Below are 22,900 nucleotides of genomic sequence, written 5' to 3' on the forward strand. Positions count from 1 at the left end.
GTCGGACAGCATCCGTGGAAGCTTTAAAGTAATGGTGGGCTAACAGGCGGAGGTGTTGATCAGCCTGATGGCTTGGGGGAAGCGAATGTTTTTGAGGCTGGTAGTCCTGCTGCAGATGCTGCGCCTCCTTTCCTTATGGTAGTGGGGCGAGCATCCATAAGGAGGGTGGGATGCTTCATGATATCGCTGGCTCTTTCCAGGCATCCAGTGTGATGCATTGGATGGCTTTAACTATCTGTCCGCCACAGTGCAGTTTCTGTACCACGCAATGACGTAGCAATACTTGGGTATGAGAGATTCTCCTGTGTTACACTAGGTTATCACTTCTAACAATAAATTATAGGGAAGTTCTAAACAGGTATAACCAGAAATGAGCAAAATCAACATGATCTCTTAGATAAGGGGAGATAGAAAGAGCAGTGACATCTCAAACTCCTGGTGGTGAGGAGCACGCGATTTTTCAGCGGAAAAGATTTACAAAGACGTTGCCAGTATTAGAGGGCCTGAGTAGTAGGGAAAAGTTGGTCAGGCTGGGTCTTTAATGCTTGGAGCTTAAGAGAATGAGAGGTAACTTTATGGAAACTTAAAATTGAGGGGAGAAAATAAGATTTAAAAGGGATCTGTGGGGCACATTTTTCACGCAGATGGTGGTAAGATTATAGAACGAGCTGTCAGAAAAAGTAGATGAGGCAAGCACTTTGAACTCCATGATATATCTGAAAAGCTCATGGAGTGGCAGGGCTTTGAGGGATATGGGGTGAATGGGAAATTTGGACTACCTGGGTGGACACTGTGGTTAGCATGCATTCGATGGGCTGAAGAGCTTGTATCCATGCTGCATAACTATTAAGTAAAATAAAAATAATAGAGATTCTGGAATGCTAATACCATTAAGATTCTTCTTGTGCTTGTCTTCTTCAGTTGTTTGGTTTCTCTAACTGAATACTTAATGTGAGTTTCTCTTGTACCTCACTGGGGCATTGTGTAAAAGGGGTGTATTGTCATTGCAGAGAGTCTGGGATTTGAAGGGATTAACATATGAGGAGTGTTTGGCAGCTTTGGGCCTGTACCTACTAGAATTTAGAAGAATGCTGGTGGATGGGGGGGGGCGGGGGGGGGGGGTTGGATCTCACTGAAACCTACCGAATGTTGAAAGAACTAGAAAAGGTGGATGTGGAGAGGATGTTTCCTATCACGTGGGGATCAGAACTAGAGAGTACAACCTCAGAATTGAGGGGTGACCTTTTAGAATGGAGGTAAGGAGGAATTTCTTTTTTAGCCAGAAAGCAGTGACTCTGTGCAATGTTCTGCCACAGACTGCAGTGGAGGTCGAGTACATGGGTATATCTAAAGCTGAAGTTGATAGTTTCCTGATTGGTCAGGGCGTCAAAGGATATGGCAAGAAGGCAGGTGTACGGGTTTGAGCGGGATCTGGGATCAGCCATGATGAAATGGCGAGCAGACTTGGAGTTAATGGCCTAATTCTTCTCCTATGTCTTATGGTCTTGTGGATACAGATTATGGAATATCATTTGGTAAGAAATTCAATGTTACTCATACCTTCTCAGTGAAGTTTATTAAAGATGCCAAATAATTTTTACTGTGTGCCACATGAGATTGGCAGATTCCCTTCATGTCTGGGCCCAGATATTCAGCTGGGAGAATCCTGAGTTGGTCTTGCTTACCATTTCACACCAAGGTCATCTTCAACTTCGAATTTGACTCAGGTTCTAAAAGATTATGAGAGGCATAGATGGGTTGGATACCTGTTTCCCAGGGCACCAATAGCAAACACCAGAGGGCATATGTACAAAATTAAGGGAGGGAAGTTTAGGGGAGACATCAGGGGTAAGTTTTTCACACAGAGGGTTGTGAGTGCCTGGAATGACTTGCCAGGGATGGTGGTGGAGGCTCAAACATTAGGGGTGTTTAAGAGCCTCTTGGACAGGTACATGGATGAAAGAAAAATGGAGGGTTATGGAGTAGTGTGGGTTTAGTACTTTTTTTAAAGGATTATATGGGTCGGCTCAACATGGAGGGCTGAAGGGCCTGTACTGTGCTGCAGTGTTCTATGGTTCTGTTTGCAGAGCCCTCAGATACCTTTAGCAATAATACCAGCAAACGCTACTAATTCATTAATGAGTAGATTGTGTATGCAACTTATCAAACATTTAAAGACCTAGATAGAGTAGATGTGCAGAGGATTTTTCCTATGATGGGAGAGTCTAGAACCAGAGGGCACAGCCACAGAATACAAGGATGTCCCTTTAGAACAGAGATGAGAATAAATTTCTTTAGCCAGATGGTGGTGATTCTGCCATAGTTGGCTGTAAAGACCAAATCATTGGGTATATTTAAAGTGGAGGTTGATAGTTTCTACCTTAGTAAGGTTGTGAAAGGTTATGTGGAGAAGGTAGGAAAATGTGGCTGAGGGAAAATAAATCAACCATGATGGAATAGCAGAACAGACTTGATGGGCCAAATGGCCTAATTCTGCTCCTTTGTTTTATGGTCTTAACTTTGGCTATCAAACCACAATAGGAGATTGGAGAAATTAGTCGGGACAAAAAAAACAGAGAAGTTGGTTTAAAGGAACTAGGTTGAGCAAAAAACACCGAACTAGGATTTAATTTTAAACAAACTATTTGTGATTCAGTTTCCTTCATTTTAAATGCATTAATATTACTCATTATTTGTTTATTGTAGAGGGAGAGCATACAAGATGCAAAACTGTGCTGACGTCCAAAGTGGGAGGGCTTATGGCCTTTGCAAAGAAAAGAAGCACCTGTATAGGCTGCAAAGCTTTGCTGAACGACGACGGTAAGGGATTAAAAACACTGGTAACTGATTAATAAGTAACAGAAATGTGGGTTTGTCGACTCTGAGATCTGTTAAATCTACTTGAGATGTTGAGCTAGCAGCTTTTGTTTTGGGAATGTTGAATGACACCCAGTGCAAGGGTGCTAAAGAGCAGGGTGAGGCATTGACAGCTGTTGAGGAATAATCCATCTCCGCTCCCTGCTGAGAACCCCAGCATCACAGCAGCCATTTTAGCACGTCTGATTCCCTTCAGAAATAGACCCTTTGGCTCGACTTGTCTATGCTGAATGAGTTGCTTATCCGAGCTTGTCCCATTTACCTACCTTTAGCCCATATTCTTCTTAACCTTGCCTATCCATATACTTTGTCCAAATACCTTTTAAACATTGTAATTGTACCCCCTTGCTATCATTTCCTGTGGCAAGCTGTGTCCTCACTATTCCCCTCATAGTCTTAAATACCTCAACATTTCCAACTCCTCTTAAATTTTTAAATAAGAATAGAAGTGGCATGAGCTTTCAATCTCCCCTTGATTCAATGTCTATTGAAGGAGAGGCAAGTGGGATTCAAGCTTAAATTTATTGTTGTCATGGGGTGGCACAAGCAACTTTGCAGTTAGGGTGATGTTATTACAGCACTCTTGCTTGTTGTTCAGTTCCATTCCTGATAATGAGGAGTTTGCACCAACTTCCCATGACTTCATGGGTTTCCACCATGTGCTCTGGTCACCTCCCACAGTCCAAAGATCTACAGGTTAGTAGATTTATTTGTCACAGGCATGTAATTGGGTGTGGGCTCCTGGAGCTGAAACCCATGCTATACAGCTCTAAATTTTAAAAAAATGTATATATCTCCTCGGCCATTCACCGTAACCTTTGTCAAAGCTGGAGACCAGCTGCTGTCTCAGTTCAGATCACTCGCAAGCTCGCACAGCATCTGACTGGCAGCTGAAAGTCGACATTGGTCAGCAGTTAAAGTTACCTGACTATATCGCATCATCATCCCTCGGGCCTGACGTGGTCATTCTGTCAGAAACCTCGAAACAGGTGGCCATGGTAGAACTGACAGTGATGTGGGAAGACCGGATTGGGGAGGTGTTTGAGCATAAGAATGCCAAGTACCAGGAGCTGGTAGAGCAGTGCCAGAGACAGAGGTAGAGGGCACAGTGTAAGCCTATTGAGGTTGGGTTTAGAGGATTAGCTGGCCACTTGCTCTGCAGAACCTACTCTCAAAGATTGCAAAGAGTTGTGCCATCAGAACCATCACAGAGGCTGCTGAGCAAGCATCCAGGTGGCTACGGATCAAGAGGTGTGACCTGTGGACCGATGCTGCCAGGACATAAGCCGTGGCTGGGTCACGTGGGCGAGGGTCTCTGATGACACATGATGTCCCCAGGTTTACATCACTGATGATGTGTCCCGGCATATCCTAGGATACATCTTAGCATTACACGGTATAAATGTGATGAAAATTCAATTTTTTTGCAGCAGTAGCACAGTGCATTACAAGTAAGGAGAAATGTAAATTAACATCAACTCAAATTAACACAAATTATACATACAAGTACACGTGTGCAGGATGAGCATACTGACACCAGTGCGTGATATTGAGAGAGAGAGAGATGAATGGTCCGAGATGGGGTTGAGGTTTTTCAGGTTGTTTCAGGAACCTGATGGCAGTAGAGAAAAGGCTGTTATTGAACTTTGAGATGCGGGTCTTCAGGCTCCTGTACTTCTGCATTGAGAAACAGGCGTGGCCCAGATGATGGATCTGCCATCAGAATGTCTCTGAACACTACCTCACTATTTTGCTCTTTTCCTGAACTACTTATTTATGTTTATTTTGTAATATTTAGTTTAACCTATAGTATTTTTTATGCATTACGCTATACTGCCGCTGCAAAACAACAAATTTTATGGCCTATGTCAGTGGTAATGTACCTGATCATGATTATAGGGGTATGACAGTGATAATGCCAAGATATCCAATAGTTTTTTGGGTAAAGTTTAATGGGACAACAATAAAATACAAACTTCTGGCTTGGGAGTGGGAGATGTCATTAGTTACATACTGAGAATGTTTCATTTGATTTGGTTCAGTCATCTGATTGGAAAAAGACGGCGTAAGGAGACCCTCTGTTGTATCACATCCAAGTGGTCCTTATTTGTATGACTTCGAATGGTTTAACACCTTGTGCCAATTTGAATACAGTTTGGTTCTGAAATTGGAGTATAACCAGAGCGCTGTAATGCTTAGCAGATTGTCTTTATTACTGACTGGTGTTCTGTAGTAACTGAGTTTAAAGTAAAGTATATGTCTTCACATACAACCCTGTGATTCTTTTTCCTTCAGGCATACTCAGGAAATCTATAGAATTGTAACTATAAAAGGTTCAGTGAAAGATCAACCAGAGTGCAGAAGACGATAATGTGTGCAAATGCAAGTATAAGTAAATAGGAATAAATATTGAGAACTTGAAATAACAAGGTAAAGAGTCCTTAAAGTGAGGATGATTGAGATGTTTAGGAACATCTCAATAGATAAGTGTAGTCATTCCCTTTTGAGCCTGATTGATGAGGGGTAGTAACTGTTCTTGAACCTGGTGATGTGAGTCCTTAGGCTCTTGTACCTTCTACCTGATGGTAGCAGCGAGAAAAGAGCATGGCCTGGGTGGTGAGGATTTTTGATGATGGACGCTGCTTTCCTACAACAGCGTTTCATGTAGATGTGCTCAGTGATTGTTAGGGCTTTACCCATGATGTACTGAGCCGACTCCACTACCTTTTGTAGGATTTCCCGAGGCATCAGTGTCACCGTACCAGGCCGTGATGCAGTAATCAGTACCCTCTCCACTTGACGTCTATAAGAAGTCTGACAAAGTCTTTATTGTGCCAAATCTCCGCAGTAGAGTTGCTGTCGAGTATCCCAGAACTCTTTCTAGTTTACCATCATGGAAGTTAACAGATTAGTTTTATTTGTCACATGTACACAGAAGCAGTGTGTTATTTGCCACAACGGCCAGTACGATCCAAAGGCTGTGCTGGGGGCAGCTGGCAAGTGTCACTATGTTGGCAGCACTGATGCTTACTAACCCTAGCCCTTCAGTCTTTGGAAAGTGGGAGAAAACTGGGGCGCCCAAAGGAAACCCAGGTGGTGACGGGAGAAATGCCTTACATACAGCAGCGGCACTTACTGTCTCACACTACCACTTAATTGTGAAACTCTGACTTCTTTATTTCTCGCTGGGTCCACAGAAATGATCCAAGTTGAATGTAATTAAATTTGTGTGGATGTCAAGGTGGCGTTCCATAATTATGTTATTTTTGTTTTGAATTGGAGCAAATCTCCTTCCGTTTGGGATATCGGGGACCCTACCGGATGTGGTTGCTTTGGAGATTTTGGAGAGTGATGTTGAGCAGAGGGAATGATCCGTCTTGGAGGAGAGCAGAGCATAGAGACCATTGAGAGGGAAATCAAGCAAAAATAGGTCAGTGAGTCATTTTGGCTCAGCCTCTTTCTAGCAGCTGGTTGTGGATCAGCTGCCAAATAGAGTTGTGGAAGCACAACGTCATGGGGTGAGGCTAGAGAAGGGAGGTGCAGGGGGTTACCCACTCCTTGGGAAAGGATAAAGATGGCTTGATGTGATCATTGGGGATCTACTTAAGGTAAGTCAGCTAGATTAGTGACTAGGTATTTACGCTCTTGGGGAAAGTTTGATATGTAAATGCCTGTGGGAAAGAGGGATTCAACTGGATTCTCTCCCAACAATAGCATAGTCTGCAGAACGGAATCTACATAGAGCAAAAATGCTAAGCAAAGTGCTTTTTAAACAGAGAACCAGATGGGTTTGAGGATAATAATACTAAGAAAACAAAGTGACTCACAATGTTCTTTTGGAATCAGCTCTGAATCTTTATTAATTATGAGAAAAACTGACAGAATCTCCACAAAACTGTGATCGAGACCTATTAATTCTTGAAGTGTAGACATCACTTTTAATAGCATTTATTGTCCATTTCTAAATTGACCTGGACTTCAGATGCATGTTTGAACAGCTCCTGTCTATCATTTCCCCCTGGGTCCCTCCTTTTTCTCTTTCTCCTATGGTCCATTTTCCTCTCCTATCAGATTCCTTCCTCACTTGCCCTTTACCTTTCCTAACCGCATGGCTTCACCTATCACCTTCTAGCTATCCTCCTTCCCCTTCCCCTCAAATTTTTGTTTTGACATCCTCCTCCTTCCTTTCTAGTCCTGAGAAAGAGTCTCAGCCCAGAACGTCAACTGTTCCTTCATTTCCATAGATGCTGCCAGGTCAGCTGAGTTCCTCCAGCATTGTGTGTGTTGGTTTGGATTTCCAGCGTCTGCAGAATTTCTTCTGTTTATGATTTGCATCTCCTGGAATCTGTTGGTTTTCATCCTTACTGTAATAAATTTCATTTCTACCATCTCTGAAACCACTTCCACTTAATAATTGCTGTTATTGAACAATTATATGTAAAGGATGGATTTCTTCTCTGCACTCCACAGCCCCCCCTTAAACGTACTATTTGGCTCCTATTGACATCACTGGGACCTTGCTCTACAGGGGTTCACAGCCTTTGTTATGCCATGGATCCCTACCATTAACTGAGGGGTCCGTGGACCAAGGGATGTTAGAACCCCTGCTCTAACATCAATTCGAGGGAAGCTCCATGTAGCTTCTATTCTTGACAAGAATCTGGGATCAGAAATATTTAGTCATTGTACCATGATCTGTGAACACTAGGGTCAATGAATAGATGGTGGTGAAGTCCAGAGGACAAAAGCCAAAGGTCAAAGACGAGCATGACATGTCCATAAATAGACATGGGTTCTCAAGTCCCATTTGAGAGTTCAGATATGAATGTATAGATTGCCATTCTGGTGTAATGCTGAGGGAGTGCTGCATTTCTGGGGGCATTATCTTGTAGATGGGGGAATCACCTAAACACATTCTCAGCTTTCACTCCCATTCTGTAGAAGAACCCTGTAAAGGTGATAGTGTGTTTCCATCCTTTAAATCTTTGCAAAGTTTTATCTGCAGTCTGGTAGATGTAAATGTACCAGTGGTGCTACTTTGAAGAAATGGTTGTCCTAAATTATATTTATTCTTCAACAAAAAGTGCTAAAAGAACCCTGATCGGGGGGTGGGGGGGGTGTGGTTTAAGCAGGTGATACACCTTGCCCAAGGGTGACCTGCAGGCTAGCGGAGGAATCGGTACATTACACCTCTTTTGGTAGAGACGTATCTCCACCCCACCATTCGAATTGTGGATTTATCCCCCCACAAAAACATTGCATATCAGAGATGACTTGCTGAGATATGAATATATGTAAACAGTGATGGCGAGGTTGTGACTAGTTGGAGTAAGGGTGAAGGTGTGACTGGTTAGACTAAGAGTGAAGATTTATTATTGTCACGTGTACCAAGGTTCAGTGAGTAACTTTTGTTCTCATACCATGCAGACAGGTCATGCACAAGTGCATAGATATAGTACAAAGGAAAACAATGCTGAATACTGTTACAGAGCAAGTACAGTGTAGGAATAGCGTCTACAAAAAGTATTCATTCCACCCCCCCCCCCCCCCCAGAATGTTTTATTGTTTTACAGCATTGAATCACAGTGGATTTAATTTAGCTCTGGTCAACAGAAAGACTCTTTCATGTCAAAGTGAAAACAGATCTCTACAAGGTGATCTAAATCAATTACAATACAAAGTACAAAATAATTGATTGCACATGTATTCACCTCCTTTAATATGACACACCAAATCATCACTGCAGCCAATTGGTTTTAGAAGTCACATTATTAGTTAAATGGAGATCACTGTGTGCAGTCAAGGTGTTTCAGTTGATTGTTGTAAAAATACGCATGGATCTGGTAGGTCCAACTGTTGGTGAGTCAGTATCCTGGCAAAAACTACACCATGAAGACAAAGGAACACTCCAAGCAACTCTGTGAAAAGGCTGTTGAAAAGCACAAGTAAGGAAATGGATACAAGAAAATTTCCAAGTCACTGAATATTTCTTGTAGTACAGTTAAGTCAATCGTCAAGAAATGGAAAGAATATGTCACAGCTGTAAATCTGCCAAGAGCAGGCTGTCCCCTAAGACTGAGTTATCGTGCAAGAAGGGGACTAGTGAGGGAGGCCACTATGACAACTCTGGAGGAGTTACAAGCTTCAGTGGTTGAGATGGGAGAGACTGCGTATACAACTGTTGCCCTGGTGCTTCATCAGTCGTAGCTTTATGGGAAAGTGGGAGAGAAGGAATGTGGGAGACTCTGAGGTCAGCTGGAAGAAGGTTCTGTGGTCTGATGAAACCAAAATTGAGCTTTTTGGCCATCAGACTAAACGGTATGTTTGTTATAAGTCAAACACCGCAGGTCATCAAAAACACACCATCCCTACCGTGAAGCATGGTACTGGCTGCATCTTGCTGTTGGGATGTTTCACTGCAGCAGGCCCTGGAAGACTTGTGAAGGTAGAGGGTAAAATGAATGCAGCAAAATACAGGTGCCCTCCCCTTTACAAAGGTAAAGTGTTCCTATGAAACCTTTCTTAAGCAGAAATGGTGTAAAGCGAAGAACCATTAATTTATATGGGAAAATTTTTTGTAAAAGCCTCTTTGTAATGTGAAAACAGGTTACTAATGTAGGTCTTTTGTAAAAGTAAAGCGGTGTAAAGTGAACATTCATAAAGCGGGGGGACACTTGTACAGGGAAATCCTGGAGGAAAACCTGATGCAGTCTGCAAGAGAACTGTGACTTGAGAGAAGATTTGTTTTCCTGCAAGGCAATGACTCCAAGGATAAAGCCAATCCATGAATGGCTTAATAACAACAAAGTTAATGTCCTGGAATGGTCAAGCCAGAGTCCAGACCTCAATCCAATTGAGAATTTGTGGTTGCACTTGAAAAGGACTGTTCACTCACAGTCTCCACGCAATCTGACTGATCTTGAGCAGTTTTGTAAGGAAGAATGGGAATCACTGTCTAGATGTGCAAAGCTGATAGAAACCTGTCCCCACAGACTGAAGGCTGTAACACCTGCCAGAGGTGCATCTACTAAATACTGACTTGAAGGGGGTGAATACCTATGCAATCAATTATTTTGGGTTTTATATTTGTAATTAATTTTGTGTAAAATGAAAACTTTGTAGAGATCTGTTTTCATTTTACACAGGAGTCATTTTCTTCTGGTCAGTGTCAAAAAAACCAAATTATTATCCACTGTGATTCAACGTTGGAAAATAAAATATGAAAATTTCTAATGAGGGGATGAATATTTTTGATAGGCACTGTAGATAAATGCAGTGCAGGGGCTATGATGAGATAGATTGGGAGATCAAAAGTTCATCTTTTCAGTATGGTGGGTCTGTTCAAGAGACTGATAACAGTTGTCTTTGTTCTCAAGCTTTTGCTTCTTATTCCTGACAGGAGAGAATGACCAGGGTAGCAGGGGTAATTGGTTATGTTGGTTGTTTTCCCCAAACACCAGGCAGCTCAGCTATGAAATAATCTCACTCCATGTTCTCTCTACCTCTCCCTACATTCCTATTCTTTTCAGGTGTACCGTTCAGAAAGGTGCTGTTATATCTGCTGCCACATTGTTCATAGGCAGTACTCAGCAACCTCTTTACCTTCCTTTTTCATCAACCAGTTATCTTAACTGTGTCTTTGCTTCTTCAACCTCTCCAGTACTGCAGTCAAAGGTTACCATCCTCCTCAAAAGGACATCAGTCACACTGATACTCAAGAAGAGCAGGGTGATCTGCCCCAACGTCTATTAATTATTTGCAGTGATAACTGTGATTAAGTAATGAGTACAACTTTGAGAGATTGTTCATGGCTAAAATTAACCCCTCCCTAGGCAATTTGCCTACCAGCACAGTAAGTCTACAGCAGCTGTAGACTGGCTCTCCACTTGGACTTGGACCATCTGGACAGCAGCAATACCCATGGGGCAGGCTGCTGTTGATCAACTTCAGCTCAGCATTCAACACCATTGTTCCCTCAGTACAAATCAACAAGCTTCAAAACTTGGTCCTCCGTTCCTCCCTCTGCAATTGGAATCTTGACTTCCTCAAATGGAGACCACAGTCAGTGCAGGTCAGTGAAAACACCTTGAGAGGGGGAAGTCAGGAGAACGCACACCATTCCTCATTCAGGGGTTAGCAGTGGAATGAATGTTCAAGTGCTGGGCGCCAACATCTATCCTGGGCCAATCATGACTTAGACATGGCAGTGGCCGTACTTCATTAGGAGTTGGAGGAGATCTGGTATGTTACCAAAGACACTAACAAATTTTTACAGATGTACCATAGAGAGCATTCTAAATTATTTCATCACAGCCTGGTATGGAAGCACCATTGCAGAAATCTTTTCAGGCTGCAGAGTGTTGTAGGCATGGCTAGCTCCATCACAGGCACAACCCTCCCACCATTGACATCCTCTCTGAGGGAGGGTGTGCAATAATATTGGCTGTCATCTCAAGGCAAAGGTGCAGTTGGCTTTCCTTTTCTCACATAAGACAGACTGCTTCTAACTGCACTGTGTGCAATGATTGCATTAGGGCTTGGCTGTTCATGGCTGGGAGATTCACCTGCTTCTTTCCCCTATCCTTCACCTAATATACTTCAGCCTGCTAACCCAATAAGTTGTGGTCTACAGATAGAGGAAAGGTCCCTTGGATGACGTGAATCGGACCTCAGCAAGAGTATATTTAGGGGAATAATATAATTAGATTTCAAATGAAATTTATTAAGTCATACAAGATGGAAACAACTCTTAAGCCGATTGGTCCCTGCTGCCCATCCAGTTAGGTCTGATGTGGAAGCCTTTGGACCATATCCCTCTGAACCTTTCCTATCCACGTACCTGTATAACAGTCTTTGTAATCTTGTATTGTACGTGTCTCAGCTACTTCCTCTGGCACCTTGACCACATATATACCACCCTTTGCATTAAAAAAACATTGCCCTCTCTTAAAATAGAGTGCCTTCCAGTTCTTGATTGCCCAGCCCTGGAAAAAAGGCTCATTGCATACCCCTCAAGATTTTAAACACCTCTATAATCCTAGGATTAAGGCAAACTTTCACTATAACTTCTCTTCCCCCACCCTCTCCCCCCTAAAGCCTACCCAAGTTGATGGTCTGGAGTTTCCCTTGTTCGAGAATAGAAGGCTTACAGCCCAGAGTCTCCTTGAGTCTCTCTCATTTCCTGTGGTCAGATTCGAGGCCGAGAAGTTCCTCATTCTAACAGCTAGTTTTCCAATATCACTCATAATCTTCCTGACGCCGTATCATGGGATTGCATAGAGTCATAGAATAATACAACTCAGAAGTAGGCCCTTCAGTCCATACTGACCACAACATCCTTCCTGCAAGTCCCAGTTTAGCCCATAGCCCTCCGAGCCTCTCCTTTCCATGTACATATCCAAATGCTTCTTCACTGTTGCAATTGTACCTGCCTCGACCACTTCTTCTGGCAGCTTATTCCAGATATGCCCTACCCTCTTTGTAAAGAAGTTAATTCTCAGGTCTCTCTACTCTTCTCTCCATTATTCACAGATACCAGATGAGGTAGTGAGAACAGAGGGAGGGCTTTACAGAGAAAAAAACACCCGAAAACAACAATTCGTATGTTAACTCCTCTGTGATTACTAACATTTTAAGTATGATGAAATGTAACTACATTTGTCTTTGCTGGTACTGTCTAAACTATACAGCATCAGACTTGTAGCCAGCTGTTTATTTCTCCCCGCCCCCCCCCCCCCCGCCAGTTTTTCTCTTTTTCTGGAACCTAGAGCTACCAGATATTAGACCAGCTTTATTTGTCACATGTACATCAAAATGTACAGTGAAATGCATCGTTTGCATCAAATCAAATCAACAAGGATTGTCCTGGGGAAAGCCTGCAAGAATTGCAATGTTTCCAGCGCCAACATAGCATGCTCACAACTCACTAGCTCTAACTGCACACCACTTGATGTGGGAGGACTCCGGAGCACCTGGAGGAAACCCACATGGCCACGAAGAGAACTTGCAAACTCCTTACAGACAGCGGCGGGAACTGAACCCCGATCCTTGCAGCTTGCACCTTGATAGTGTTGCTATCGTGCCGCCATCTTGGGTTCAAGATGAAGAACATCAAAATAAGCATCATTTTATTTTCTACTTGGAACTCTGTACCTCAGGGTTCTGGAGATGCGTCGTTGAGCCTGCGCTTGGGTAACTGACAGCGTAGAAATGGAGAGCACAAGGATAGGAAAGAAAGCCCTGATCATTCTGAAAGGTGCAGAGGGCTTGAGGTAGCTTGTGGCATATTATCATCCTCATGATCACATTACATAGAACAGGTCCTTCAGGCAATAATGTTGTGCTAACCTTTTAACCAACTCTGAGATCAATCTAACCCTTCCCTCGCATAGCCCTCCATTTTTCTATCCTCAATTTGCCTATCTAAGAGTCTCTAAAATGTCCCTAATGTATCAGCCTCTACCACCACCCCTGGCAGCATGTTCCACACACCCTAACAGTTACCTTGAGCATCTTTCCCTATCCAGTTCTCTTTCGAACGATATTCAGAGTTGACTCATAGATTTTGGGATTGTGCCCAAGTAATCCTTCTTACTATTTTCATATCTGCTTGGAATTACATTTAGGCTTAAGGATTTCCCATTGGGTTACCATGTGTAATTTTTGTACAAATTTTGGATTCAGGTGAGAAGTCCTTGCTGACTTAGTGCCATCAATCCACCAGTTGGGGTTTGATTCCCACTGTTATCTGTGAGGAGTTTGTATGCTGTGCCTTGACACTGCAGACATTCCTTTGCTTCCACATTCCAAAGACGTGCGGGTTAGTAAGTTGTGGGCATGCTATGCTGCTGCCGGAAACATGGTAACACTTGAGGACTGTCTTCAGCTCAGTTGTTGGACTGGGTTGGTTGGTGACACAAAACAATGCATTTCTCTGTATATTATGATGTCCACTAGACAAATAAAGCTTCTCAATTAATCTATTTAAGAGCAGCCCTCAATGATATATGATAAACAGAACTTACTGTGAAATCAGACTGCATTGAGGACTGTCTTCCATTGTATTATATACATTGTGTTAAATGAGGAACCATGGTATAAATGCAGTTTTGGAGCAGCTACCAGAGAAGACCACACCTCTGAGGTTAGTTACAGGTTGGAACAATATCGTGCCTGCAAATTACTTTGTGTTGTTCCTTACAGAAACAAATGAACAGAATTGGACTGACAACATAAAATGAAAATGGTAGAAATAACTAGAAATGTTCAACAGATCAGGCAATATTTGTGAGAAGAGAAACAGTTTGAGTGTTGATGTATAAGGAGTGTTTGATGGCTCTAGGTCTGTACTGGCTGGAGTTTAGAAGAATGTTTCAGTAGGTGGGGAGGCATCTCATTGACCTCTACGCAATATTGAAAGGCCTAGATAGAGTGGACATAGAGCAGATGGTTCCAATATTAGAGTCTAGGACCAGAGGGCACAGCCTCAGAATTGAAAGGTGTTCCTTTAGAACAGAGATGAGAAGGGATTTCTTTCACCAGAGGGTAGTAAATCCCTGGAGTTCATTGCCACAGTGGGGGCATATTTAAAGTGGAAATTGATAGGTTCTTGAATAGTAAAGGCATCAGAGGTTACAGGGGCAAGGCAGAAAAATGGGGTCAAGAGGGACAATAAATCAGCCATGTTACGGAGCAGACTCAATAGGCTGAATGACCTAATTTTCCTGCTGTGTCTTATGATCCTTAGACAGTGGCCGAATTGAAAGTGGTTCACTGGTGCTGTAATAGCTTTACGCTAACTGCTACGCTGCTTAGCTTGTAGGTAACAGAGTTCCCATTGCTTTTGTTGCCCTTATCCATCTAGCTAGAAGAGGTGGGTTTGGAAGGTTCTGTCCAAGTAGTTTGGATCTGTTACATTCTGTAAATAGTACAGACTGTAGTTAGGTGGTAGCATGGGGGAACGGTTGTGGATGTGAGTCGAGTGGGCTGCTACACCCTGTACGATGTATGGTTTCTTGAATGTTGTTGAGGCTGTGCTCACTGAGGTTAGCGGAGAGAGTTCCCGACTTGAGCTTTGCAGATGGTAGGCAGGATTTGGGGAGTTAGAGAAGGTGAATTACTCACATCTGGGATCCCAGCATCTGACCTGCTCTTATAACACATTTGCCAGTTCAGTTTCTGGCACGAGTAACATCGGGGACACTGATAGTGGGAGATCCACTGATGATAATGCCATTGAATGTCTGTGTTGAAAGCTGTATTTTCTCATTGGATTTACTGAACAACAAATGAAGAAAGAGTCAAGTAGATCCCTCAAAGTTTGCCCCTCAGGTTGATAGGGTGGTGTACAGCCATGAGGTAATGTTGCCGCTCTTTAAAAATCTGATTTGACCACACTTGGGAGAGTTCTGTTCAGTTCTGGTTACCTCATTGTAGGAAGGATGTGGAAGCTTGAGAGAGGGTGCAGAGGATGACACTCTCTGGATTAGAGAACATGTCTTATGAGGAGAGGTTGTGCAAACTATCCTTTTCTCTTAGTGAAGGAGGATGAGAGGTGACTTGATAGAGGAGTAGATGATAAGAGGCATCGATAAGAATGGATAGCCAGAGATGTTTTCCAGGGCAGAAATGGCTAATACGAGGGAGCACAATTTTAAGGCTGTTGTCGGAAAGTATGGGGGAGAGGAGTAGATTTTGTTGTACAGAGAGCTGTGGGTGTGTGGAGCATTGCTGCCAGTTGTGGCGGTGGAAGCAGATAAGTTAAGGACATTTAAGAGACTCGTGTAACACTTACCCAACGGGCTGGTATATGTCTAGGGGAAAAGGAGATCCAACCACTCACCAACCCCACCTCCCGTACACGCAGGTGCTGTGAGAATCAAGTTTATGCCGCGCGCACACACACCACATCAAACTCACACCAGATACCGTTATGGAATACACTTTAAAAATTTTACTAAAACTAAGAGTACTATGCAATACAATATATATGAAGGAAACGAAAATAAAGTAAAAGGCGCCATCTTATCAAAGTTCAGTCAGTTTAGTGCACATCGTTGGAGCTCAACCATCGAACCATTCGACCCCTCGTCACTTTCCTCCGACCTCCACGTCTTCGCACCTGGGACCACCCTGGTGGTCGACCGAGCAGTGCAGCGCATGTCCACCTTCCTCGGCGTCTTCTTCCCGACTCCCCTGAAAAGACCGCAAAATCCCTCCAGCTCCCAGACCCACAAGACAAAATAACATTCCCCATTGGTTAACAAATGAATACAATCCGGATATCAGCAAGTCTAAAGCTAAACAACAGTGAGAGAAAGCACTTATCATACAAAGAAGCATTCCTACTCTTAACAAAACAAGGAAGCCATTTTGATTAACATACACAGTACATTGTACACTCGTTAGATAGGCACATGGATGGAAGAGAAAGGAGGGCTATGTGGGAAGGAAGAGTTAGACTGATCTCAGAGTATGTTAAAAAGTTGGCACAACATCGTGGGCTGAATGGCCTGTACCATTCTCCTTCTAAATGCCTAAAGCAATGGCTACTGGTGGCTGAGTGATAAGAAGCAGAAATGAACAAGAGATGTTTTAACCATTTCCAAATTTAGAATCTATCTCTTTAGCACAGTTTGTTCTGGCAACCTCACCTGGGCCTTTGGTGTAATCAGCAGTGGAGGTGTATGTACGGACGTGATGGTGGGCAAAGGCATGTTGCATTGCATTGGAAATAAGGCAGTAGATGAACGGTGAAGCAGTATACCCAAGATCAGCAACAAGTCAGAAAGATCAAAGGAGGAAGTTTAATGCTTAGAAGAAAAGCACCAGTTCAAAAATAGATTAATATGTTTGGCCATGGTCTTCATTGCTAACCGTATTTTTTTTTTGCTGAATAATATGCATGTTTTGTTTTTTTATCAATATAAGAAATAATAGAATAAAGCTAGTTAATGTCACTGGAAGTATCTCCTCCCACTTCGTCAGTATATCTTTGTTCTGCTGTGAATGCCCACAAGAAAATGAATCTCAGGGTAGTATATGGTGACGTATACATACGTTAATAATAAATTTATTTTGAGCTTTGTTGAACTTTATTTAATGCTTAATACATAGTAAGTGATAAAAACAAACCATCACTGGAAATTTGAAGTAATTAAGTGTCAGATACCCTCAGCACTCCACATAACTACAGAAACATTGATGTGGACTGTTAAATAGCCTTCATAAATTTTTTAATGCCATTTAATCCAGTGTTTCTCTCACAGCATGGTTGAAAACTGGTCCACCTCCTCTTGTAAGCCCTCGAGGCTGTGTGTTAATTGGAAATTTAAAAATTGATTTGTCGACCAGAAGTATTATGGACTCTGATCAAAGATGGGTGAATCAAATTAAAATGTAGGTTGGCTGTACTAAAAGAGGATTGAATGGATTACTAACGTTTCTCTGTACAGCCAGCATTAGTGCAAGTGATTTTGTGTACAAATTTTAAGCCTTAATAGCTTCTGTTTATGAGTCTGCACTATTTGTTTGGAAAGTGATTTCAAATTGTTTTTTGGAATTTCTGTTTTCTCTACAGGTGCTGTGTGCAGCTACTGTATGTCTCGTCAGTCTGAGCTGTATCAGAAGGAGGTATGATAACATAAGTATCATAATATATTAGGTACGGAGAGAAGAGATTCAAGTAGTATTATTCCTTGGTAGAATTTGAGGCTTTATTTATTCAGTATGCAATTGTAAGGTGACTGGAGGAAAGTATATGGGGGATGTTAGAGAGTTAGAGTTAGAGAGTGATGCATGTGGGGGACGCCCTGCCAGGGGTGCTGATAGAGGCAGATATGTTAAGGACATTTAAGAATCTCTTAGATAGGTACATATGGAAAAACAGAGGGCTATGTAGGAGGGCAGGGTTAGACCGATCTTAGAGTAGGTTAAAAGATTGACACAACATTGTGGGCCGAAGGGCCTATTCTGTAGTGTTCTGTCTTTTAAAACAATTGACAAAAATTCAGCTCTGTTACAACAGTAGCTTAATAGAAAAAAACTTCACAAGGCTCTGTTCAATGAGTGTATTAGTTGGCTCAGTTAACAAGTGTCTCACCTTGACAGTTTTGGATTCAAGTTTCACACAGGATTTACTCTCATAATTTGGTTATTTCTCCTATGTGGTACCTGGTGAATCCTAATCATCGTCCAGGTGAACATTAAAATCACTGTGACTCTCCTGATGTGCATTTATGTGTCAAATTGTTGCATCTCTACATGTAGTTCTCATTGCATTTTGTAGAATATGTATGAAAGGGAAGGTATTTTTCTATGCTATTAATAAACAGTTACTTTAATTCTAGTTTTATTTTGCTAGTTGATTTAAGCAAGAAACTCTGGAGGTACTAGAACAGATCTTCATAGCCTAGTTAAAGGCAGGATCTAGTGGTAACTGCAATAGAACATTATAATGTTTTTTTATTTTAGTTTTATGAACTTGAGCACATCGAGTGCATTGTTAAATTCATTTATATTCTTTATGTTGAGATAAAAATGTTAAGAATCTCTGATATTTGGTTGAAATCTAGGCAATGCGGCTTTAGAAGATTATCAAAGGCTTGGATTACAGAAGGCGTTGTTAAAATGATATGAGGCATATGGGACTTGATGTTAAAGCACAGAAGGTGGGAGGAGATTTGGTGGACGAATTCAACTTCTCCCAGTTAGCAGAAGAGTCTCATCCACTTGAGAGCAAAGGTTTGGCAGGGAAGTTTATCGCTATGGTATTAATAGCAATAATACTCATGGCGAGTTAGCATTGTAGACCACAGGACAACTAAATAACAAGGTAAGAGGTTAGAAACGCCTAACAGGTCAGGTAGTATTTCAAAGTGTTGATCTTAAATCCATTGTGAGGACTCTTCACAATAAAGAATCCACATAAAGGCTAATAAGTGGAAGCTTTGAATATGTTATTTATCACTGAATTTCTCAGGTGGATTCTGGTCTCTGACTCACTGCTAGCCAATTGGTAGAAAATTGGTTTATTATTGTCGTGTCTAAAATGGTACAGTGAAAATCTTGTTTTGCATGCCATCCATACAAATCATTTCATCACAACAGTGCATTGAAAAGTAATAACAGAATGCAGAATAAAGTGTTATTGTTTCAGAGAAAGTGCAGTTAGACATTAAGGTGCAATGTCATATGAGGCAAGTTGTGACATTAAGAATCCACTTTATCATACTAGGGGATCAATTATATTTTTTATATAATAGCAGGTTAGAAGTTGTCCTTGACCCTGATGGTATGTGCTTTCAGGTTTTTGTATCTTCTGCCTGGAGAATGGAGAACAGAGAGAATAACCAGGGTGGGTGGGATCTTTGATGATGCTGACTGCTTTAGCGAGCAGTGAGAAGTGTCACATGGAGGCTGGTTTCTGCGATGTGCCCAGCTGTGTCCATAAATCTGCAGTTTCTTGATGTGTTGCACTTTCTCTTAGCATCCAGTGTCAGCAGGACCCTAGACTTAGAATGTGGTTTAAAATAAAATTGTTCTGAAGATATTTGTAACAGCTTATTATTGTCACACGTACTGGGATAATCTTCTGTGTGACATCTAGACAAATCATTCCATAACTCAGTACATTGGGGTGGTGGCATCCGTTAGTCTCGCGAGACCACGGATCTGTGCCTGGAAAGTCCTCTCCAGGGCGCAAGCCTGAGCAAGGTTGTATGGAAGACTAGCAGTTGCCCATGCAGCGAGTCTCCCCTCTCCACGCCACCTGATTGTCCAAGGGAAGGGCAAAGGCTGATACAACTTGGCACCGGTGATGTCGCAGGAGTTGCCAGAACGAGGTTGAAGGCAACGTCGGACTTCCTTAGGGACTCCAGCTCCGGATTTGTCCTCAGGGTTTACTCCCGAAGCCTTTCCCATGAGTGGGTATAGCCGCAAGGCGGCGGAGGTTTGAAACCAGAGTTTTCCCCCTCTCAGATGGACTGCCTTCCCAGGCTGAGGTACTCCATCTACCCGAAGCACTGGTTTTAAGATACCAGGACCCGCCTTCGCCCCTTCTGTTAGTAGAAACGGTTCCACTGGGCTTAGAGGCCAAGCCACACGAGAAGGCCAGGAGTTGGACTTGGTTGTCAGAGACTATTTGAGGCGCAGGCCGTGAGGAGCACTGTTAGATAGTGGGAGCTTGTCCCCACTACCACTCCTCGGCTTGACAACCTTGGAACCACATAGTACAAAAGGAAAACAATAATGGAAGGTAGAACATAATGTTTCATTTACAGAGAAACTGCAGTGTATGTAGACAAATGAGGTGCAAGTAGAAAGACTGAGAGATCGAGTTCATCTTTCAAGAGTCTTGTAACAGCTGTAATCAAGCTGTCTTTGACCTGATAGTATGAGTTCTGAGACTTTTGTATCTTCTGCCTGATGGAAGGGGAAAGAAGACTGGGTGGCAGATGTGGGAGGGCTCCTCAATTACGTTGGCTGCGTGCATTCCCATACTCGGATTATTCATCCTTGCTGGGCGTACTTCAAAATTGAGAGCTTGGACTAGCCTCACTGATGTAGGTGTAAACTGAGGTGGTAGCAATTAGCATTTGAAAGGTAAGGGAGTTTCCAATAGAATTAAAACATTGTTCTTATTTTGGATTCATTAAGTTATTGGTGGTATTCCCCCAATGTAGCTGGATATTTTTCTTATAGGGTGGTGATCTTCATTGTGGGACTCTGAAATCTGCCAAATCACCTGGAGGCTGAAGGTGACACTTGCACTGTGACAGCTGAATTAGTTAAAATAATCGGGTTGGTTGTGATGAAACTGTGAGAGTAGGAAATTCTGTACTTGTTAATGTCCCAGGGAGAGCACACAGATTGCAGACAAAGTGCGCCCCTATTCAGCACTGAGATGATGAGAAATTTTTTCATCCTGAATAGTATATTATCTTTTAATGAGGTTTCAATATCCCACCATCACGGACATCTGCAAAAGGCAGTTTCCATCATTACAGACCCCCACCACCAAGGACATGCTCTCTCTTCATTACACCCATCAGAGAGGAGGTACAAAATCCTGAAGGCGTTTCAGGAACAGTGCCTTCCCCTCCACCATTAGATTTCTGAATGGGCAAGGAACCCATGAACGCTGTCTCACTATTTTTTGGCTTTCTTTTTGCACTGTTCACTTAAATTTTGATATATATATATATTTCATATCTATTGCAATGTATTGCTGCCACAAAACACCAAATTTCACAACACATGTCAGTGATAGTAATTCTGATTGTGATAGAGGGAAGTAGTTTCAAGAATACAAGACACAACATCAGAATGAATTAAGAACTTGAGATGTGAAACATTGGAATTCTTTACCTCAAAGGATGCTCAAGTCAAATTATACATTCAAGGTTGAGGTCAAGGCATGAATTGGAGGCATTGAGGCCTGATGGTGAGTGTGTTGGCAGTGCCTTTTGCCTGTGCCATCTACTCCTGTTTTCTGTGGTTCTTAGGAAATATGTTTCCAAGACACATGAAACCTCAGTTCCTGGATATATTCAAGAATGATAAATTAGAATTTTGGACATTATGTATCAAAGGATTCCTACAAAAGATGGTGGACGCAGCCTAGTTCATCACAGGCAAAGTCCTTGCCACCGTTGAACACTCCTACAAAGAGCACTGCCAGAAGAAAGCAACATCCATCATCAAGGACCCTCACCATCCAGGCCATGCTCTCTTACCGGGAAGGAAGTTCAGGAACCTTAGGTCCCACACCACCAGGTTCAGCAACGGTTACTACCCGTCAACCATCAGGCTCCTAAACCAGCGGAGATAACTTCACTCACCTCAACTCTGAACTGAGTCCACAACCTACAGACTCACCTTCAAGGATTCTACAACACATGTTCTCAGTATTACTTATTTTTTCATTTGCAGTTTGTCTTTTGCATATTCGTTCTCAGTCCTTGTGTGTAGTTTTTCATTGACTCTATTGTATTTCTCTGTTCTACTATGAATGCCTGCAAGAAAATAAATCTCAAGATAGTATATTGTGACATATGTATGTACTTTGACAATAAATTTACTTTGAACTTTGAAGTGATAGACAATGTAGTAGATGGAGTTGAAATTAAACTTTTTCAATATCATAATAATGGTGGAGCAGCTTTCTGGGACATTCAGTCCTCTCCTGTGCCTTATTCTTACAGTCACCCTACTCCTCTGAAAAGTAACTGTGTCCACATTTCCACTGGAAACTCCTCACTGAACTTGGCTGTGTGGATTCAGAATCGGCTTGCATGCAGAAGGAAGGGGGTGGTAGTAGATAATTCCCTTCTGCCTGGGTGACCATTGGTGTTCCAAAGGGACCCCTGCTCTTTGAGATTTTTATCAGTGACTTGGATGAGGAAGTGGAAGGGTAGTTAGCAAGTTTGCAGAGGATACGAAGCTTGTTGCACTTGTGGATAGTGTGGAAGGTTGTCACATGTTACATTGAATTATTAACAGAATTCGGAGCTGGGTTGAGAAGTGGCAGATGGAGTTCAACCTGGAAAAGTGTGAAGTGATTCACCTTGAAGGTTGAACGTAAAGACAGAGGTCAGGGTTAATGGCAGAATTCTTAGCAGTGTGGAGGAACAGAGGGATCCTGGGGCCCAAGTCCACAGGTAAGGTGTATGAAGTGTTGGCCTTCATAGCTGGGGCAGAAGAGAATGACTTAGATGTTTAATTAATTTGGAATAACATTGTGGGCCAAAGGGTGTTCTTGTGCTGTACTGTCTGATGTTGCGTATTTTACTCCAGATATCTGCAGTTTTCCTTCTAATCCCACCTCTTTCCTCTCTTTCAGGTATCTCAGCTGAAGCTCTTAGAGGAGAAGTTTTCACGTTTGTGGACACAATGCCAGCGATGTCAGGGCAGCCTGCACGAGGATGTCCTTTGCACGAGGTAAGAAGTGATCCCCACATTTTCATAGTTAACATACTGCACTTTATTGAAATCGCTATAAATTAGAACCCGCTGAACCACAAAT

At 42.4% G+C, this 22,900-nt stretch overlaps 1 protein-coding gene across 3 annotated transcripts in view; it reads left to right on the forward strand.

The window, feature by feature from the left end:
- The window catches only part of pold1 (polymerase (DNA directed), delta 1, catalytic subunit), a 247,573-nt gene that overhangs the window by 185,686 nt on the left and 38,987 nt on the right, over window positions 1-22,900 (forward strand). For all 3 annotated transcript variants that reach the window (XM_059953951.1, XM_059953950.1, XM_059953952.1), the window contains exons 24-26: window positions 2,707-2,820; window positions 17,456-17,508; window positions 22,718-22,815. In XM_059953951.1, the coding sequence (XP_059809934.1) occupies window positions 2,707-2,820; window positions 17,456-17,508; window positions 22,718-22,815 (265 nt within the window). The remainder of the gene's footprint in view (window positions 1-2,706; window positions 2,821-17,455; window positions 17,509-22,717; window positions 22,816-22,900) is intronic.

The sequence above is a fragment of the Hypanus sabinus genome, chromosome 29, assembly GCF_030144855.1.
Source record: "Hypanus sabinus isolate sHypSab1 chromosome 29, sHypSab1.hap1, whole genome shotgun sequence".
NCBI classification, from domain to species: Eukaryota; Metazoa; Chordata; class Chondrichthyes; order Myliobatiformes; family Dasyatidae; genus Hypanus; species Hypanus sabinus.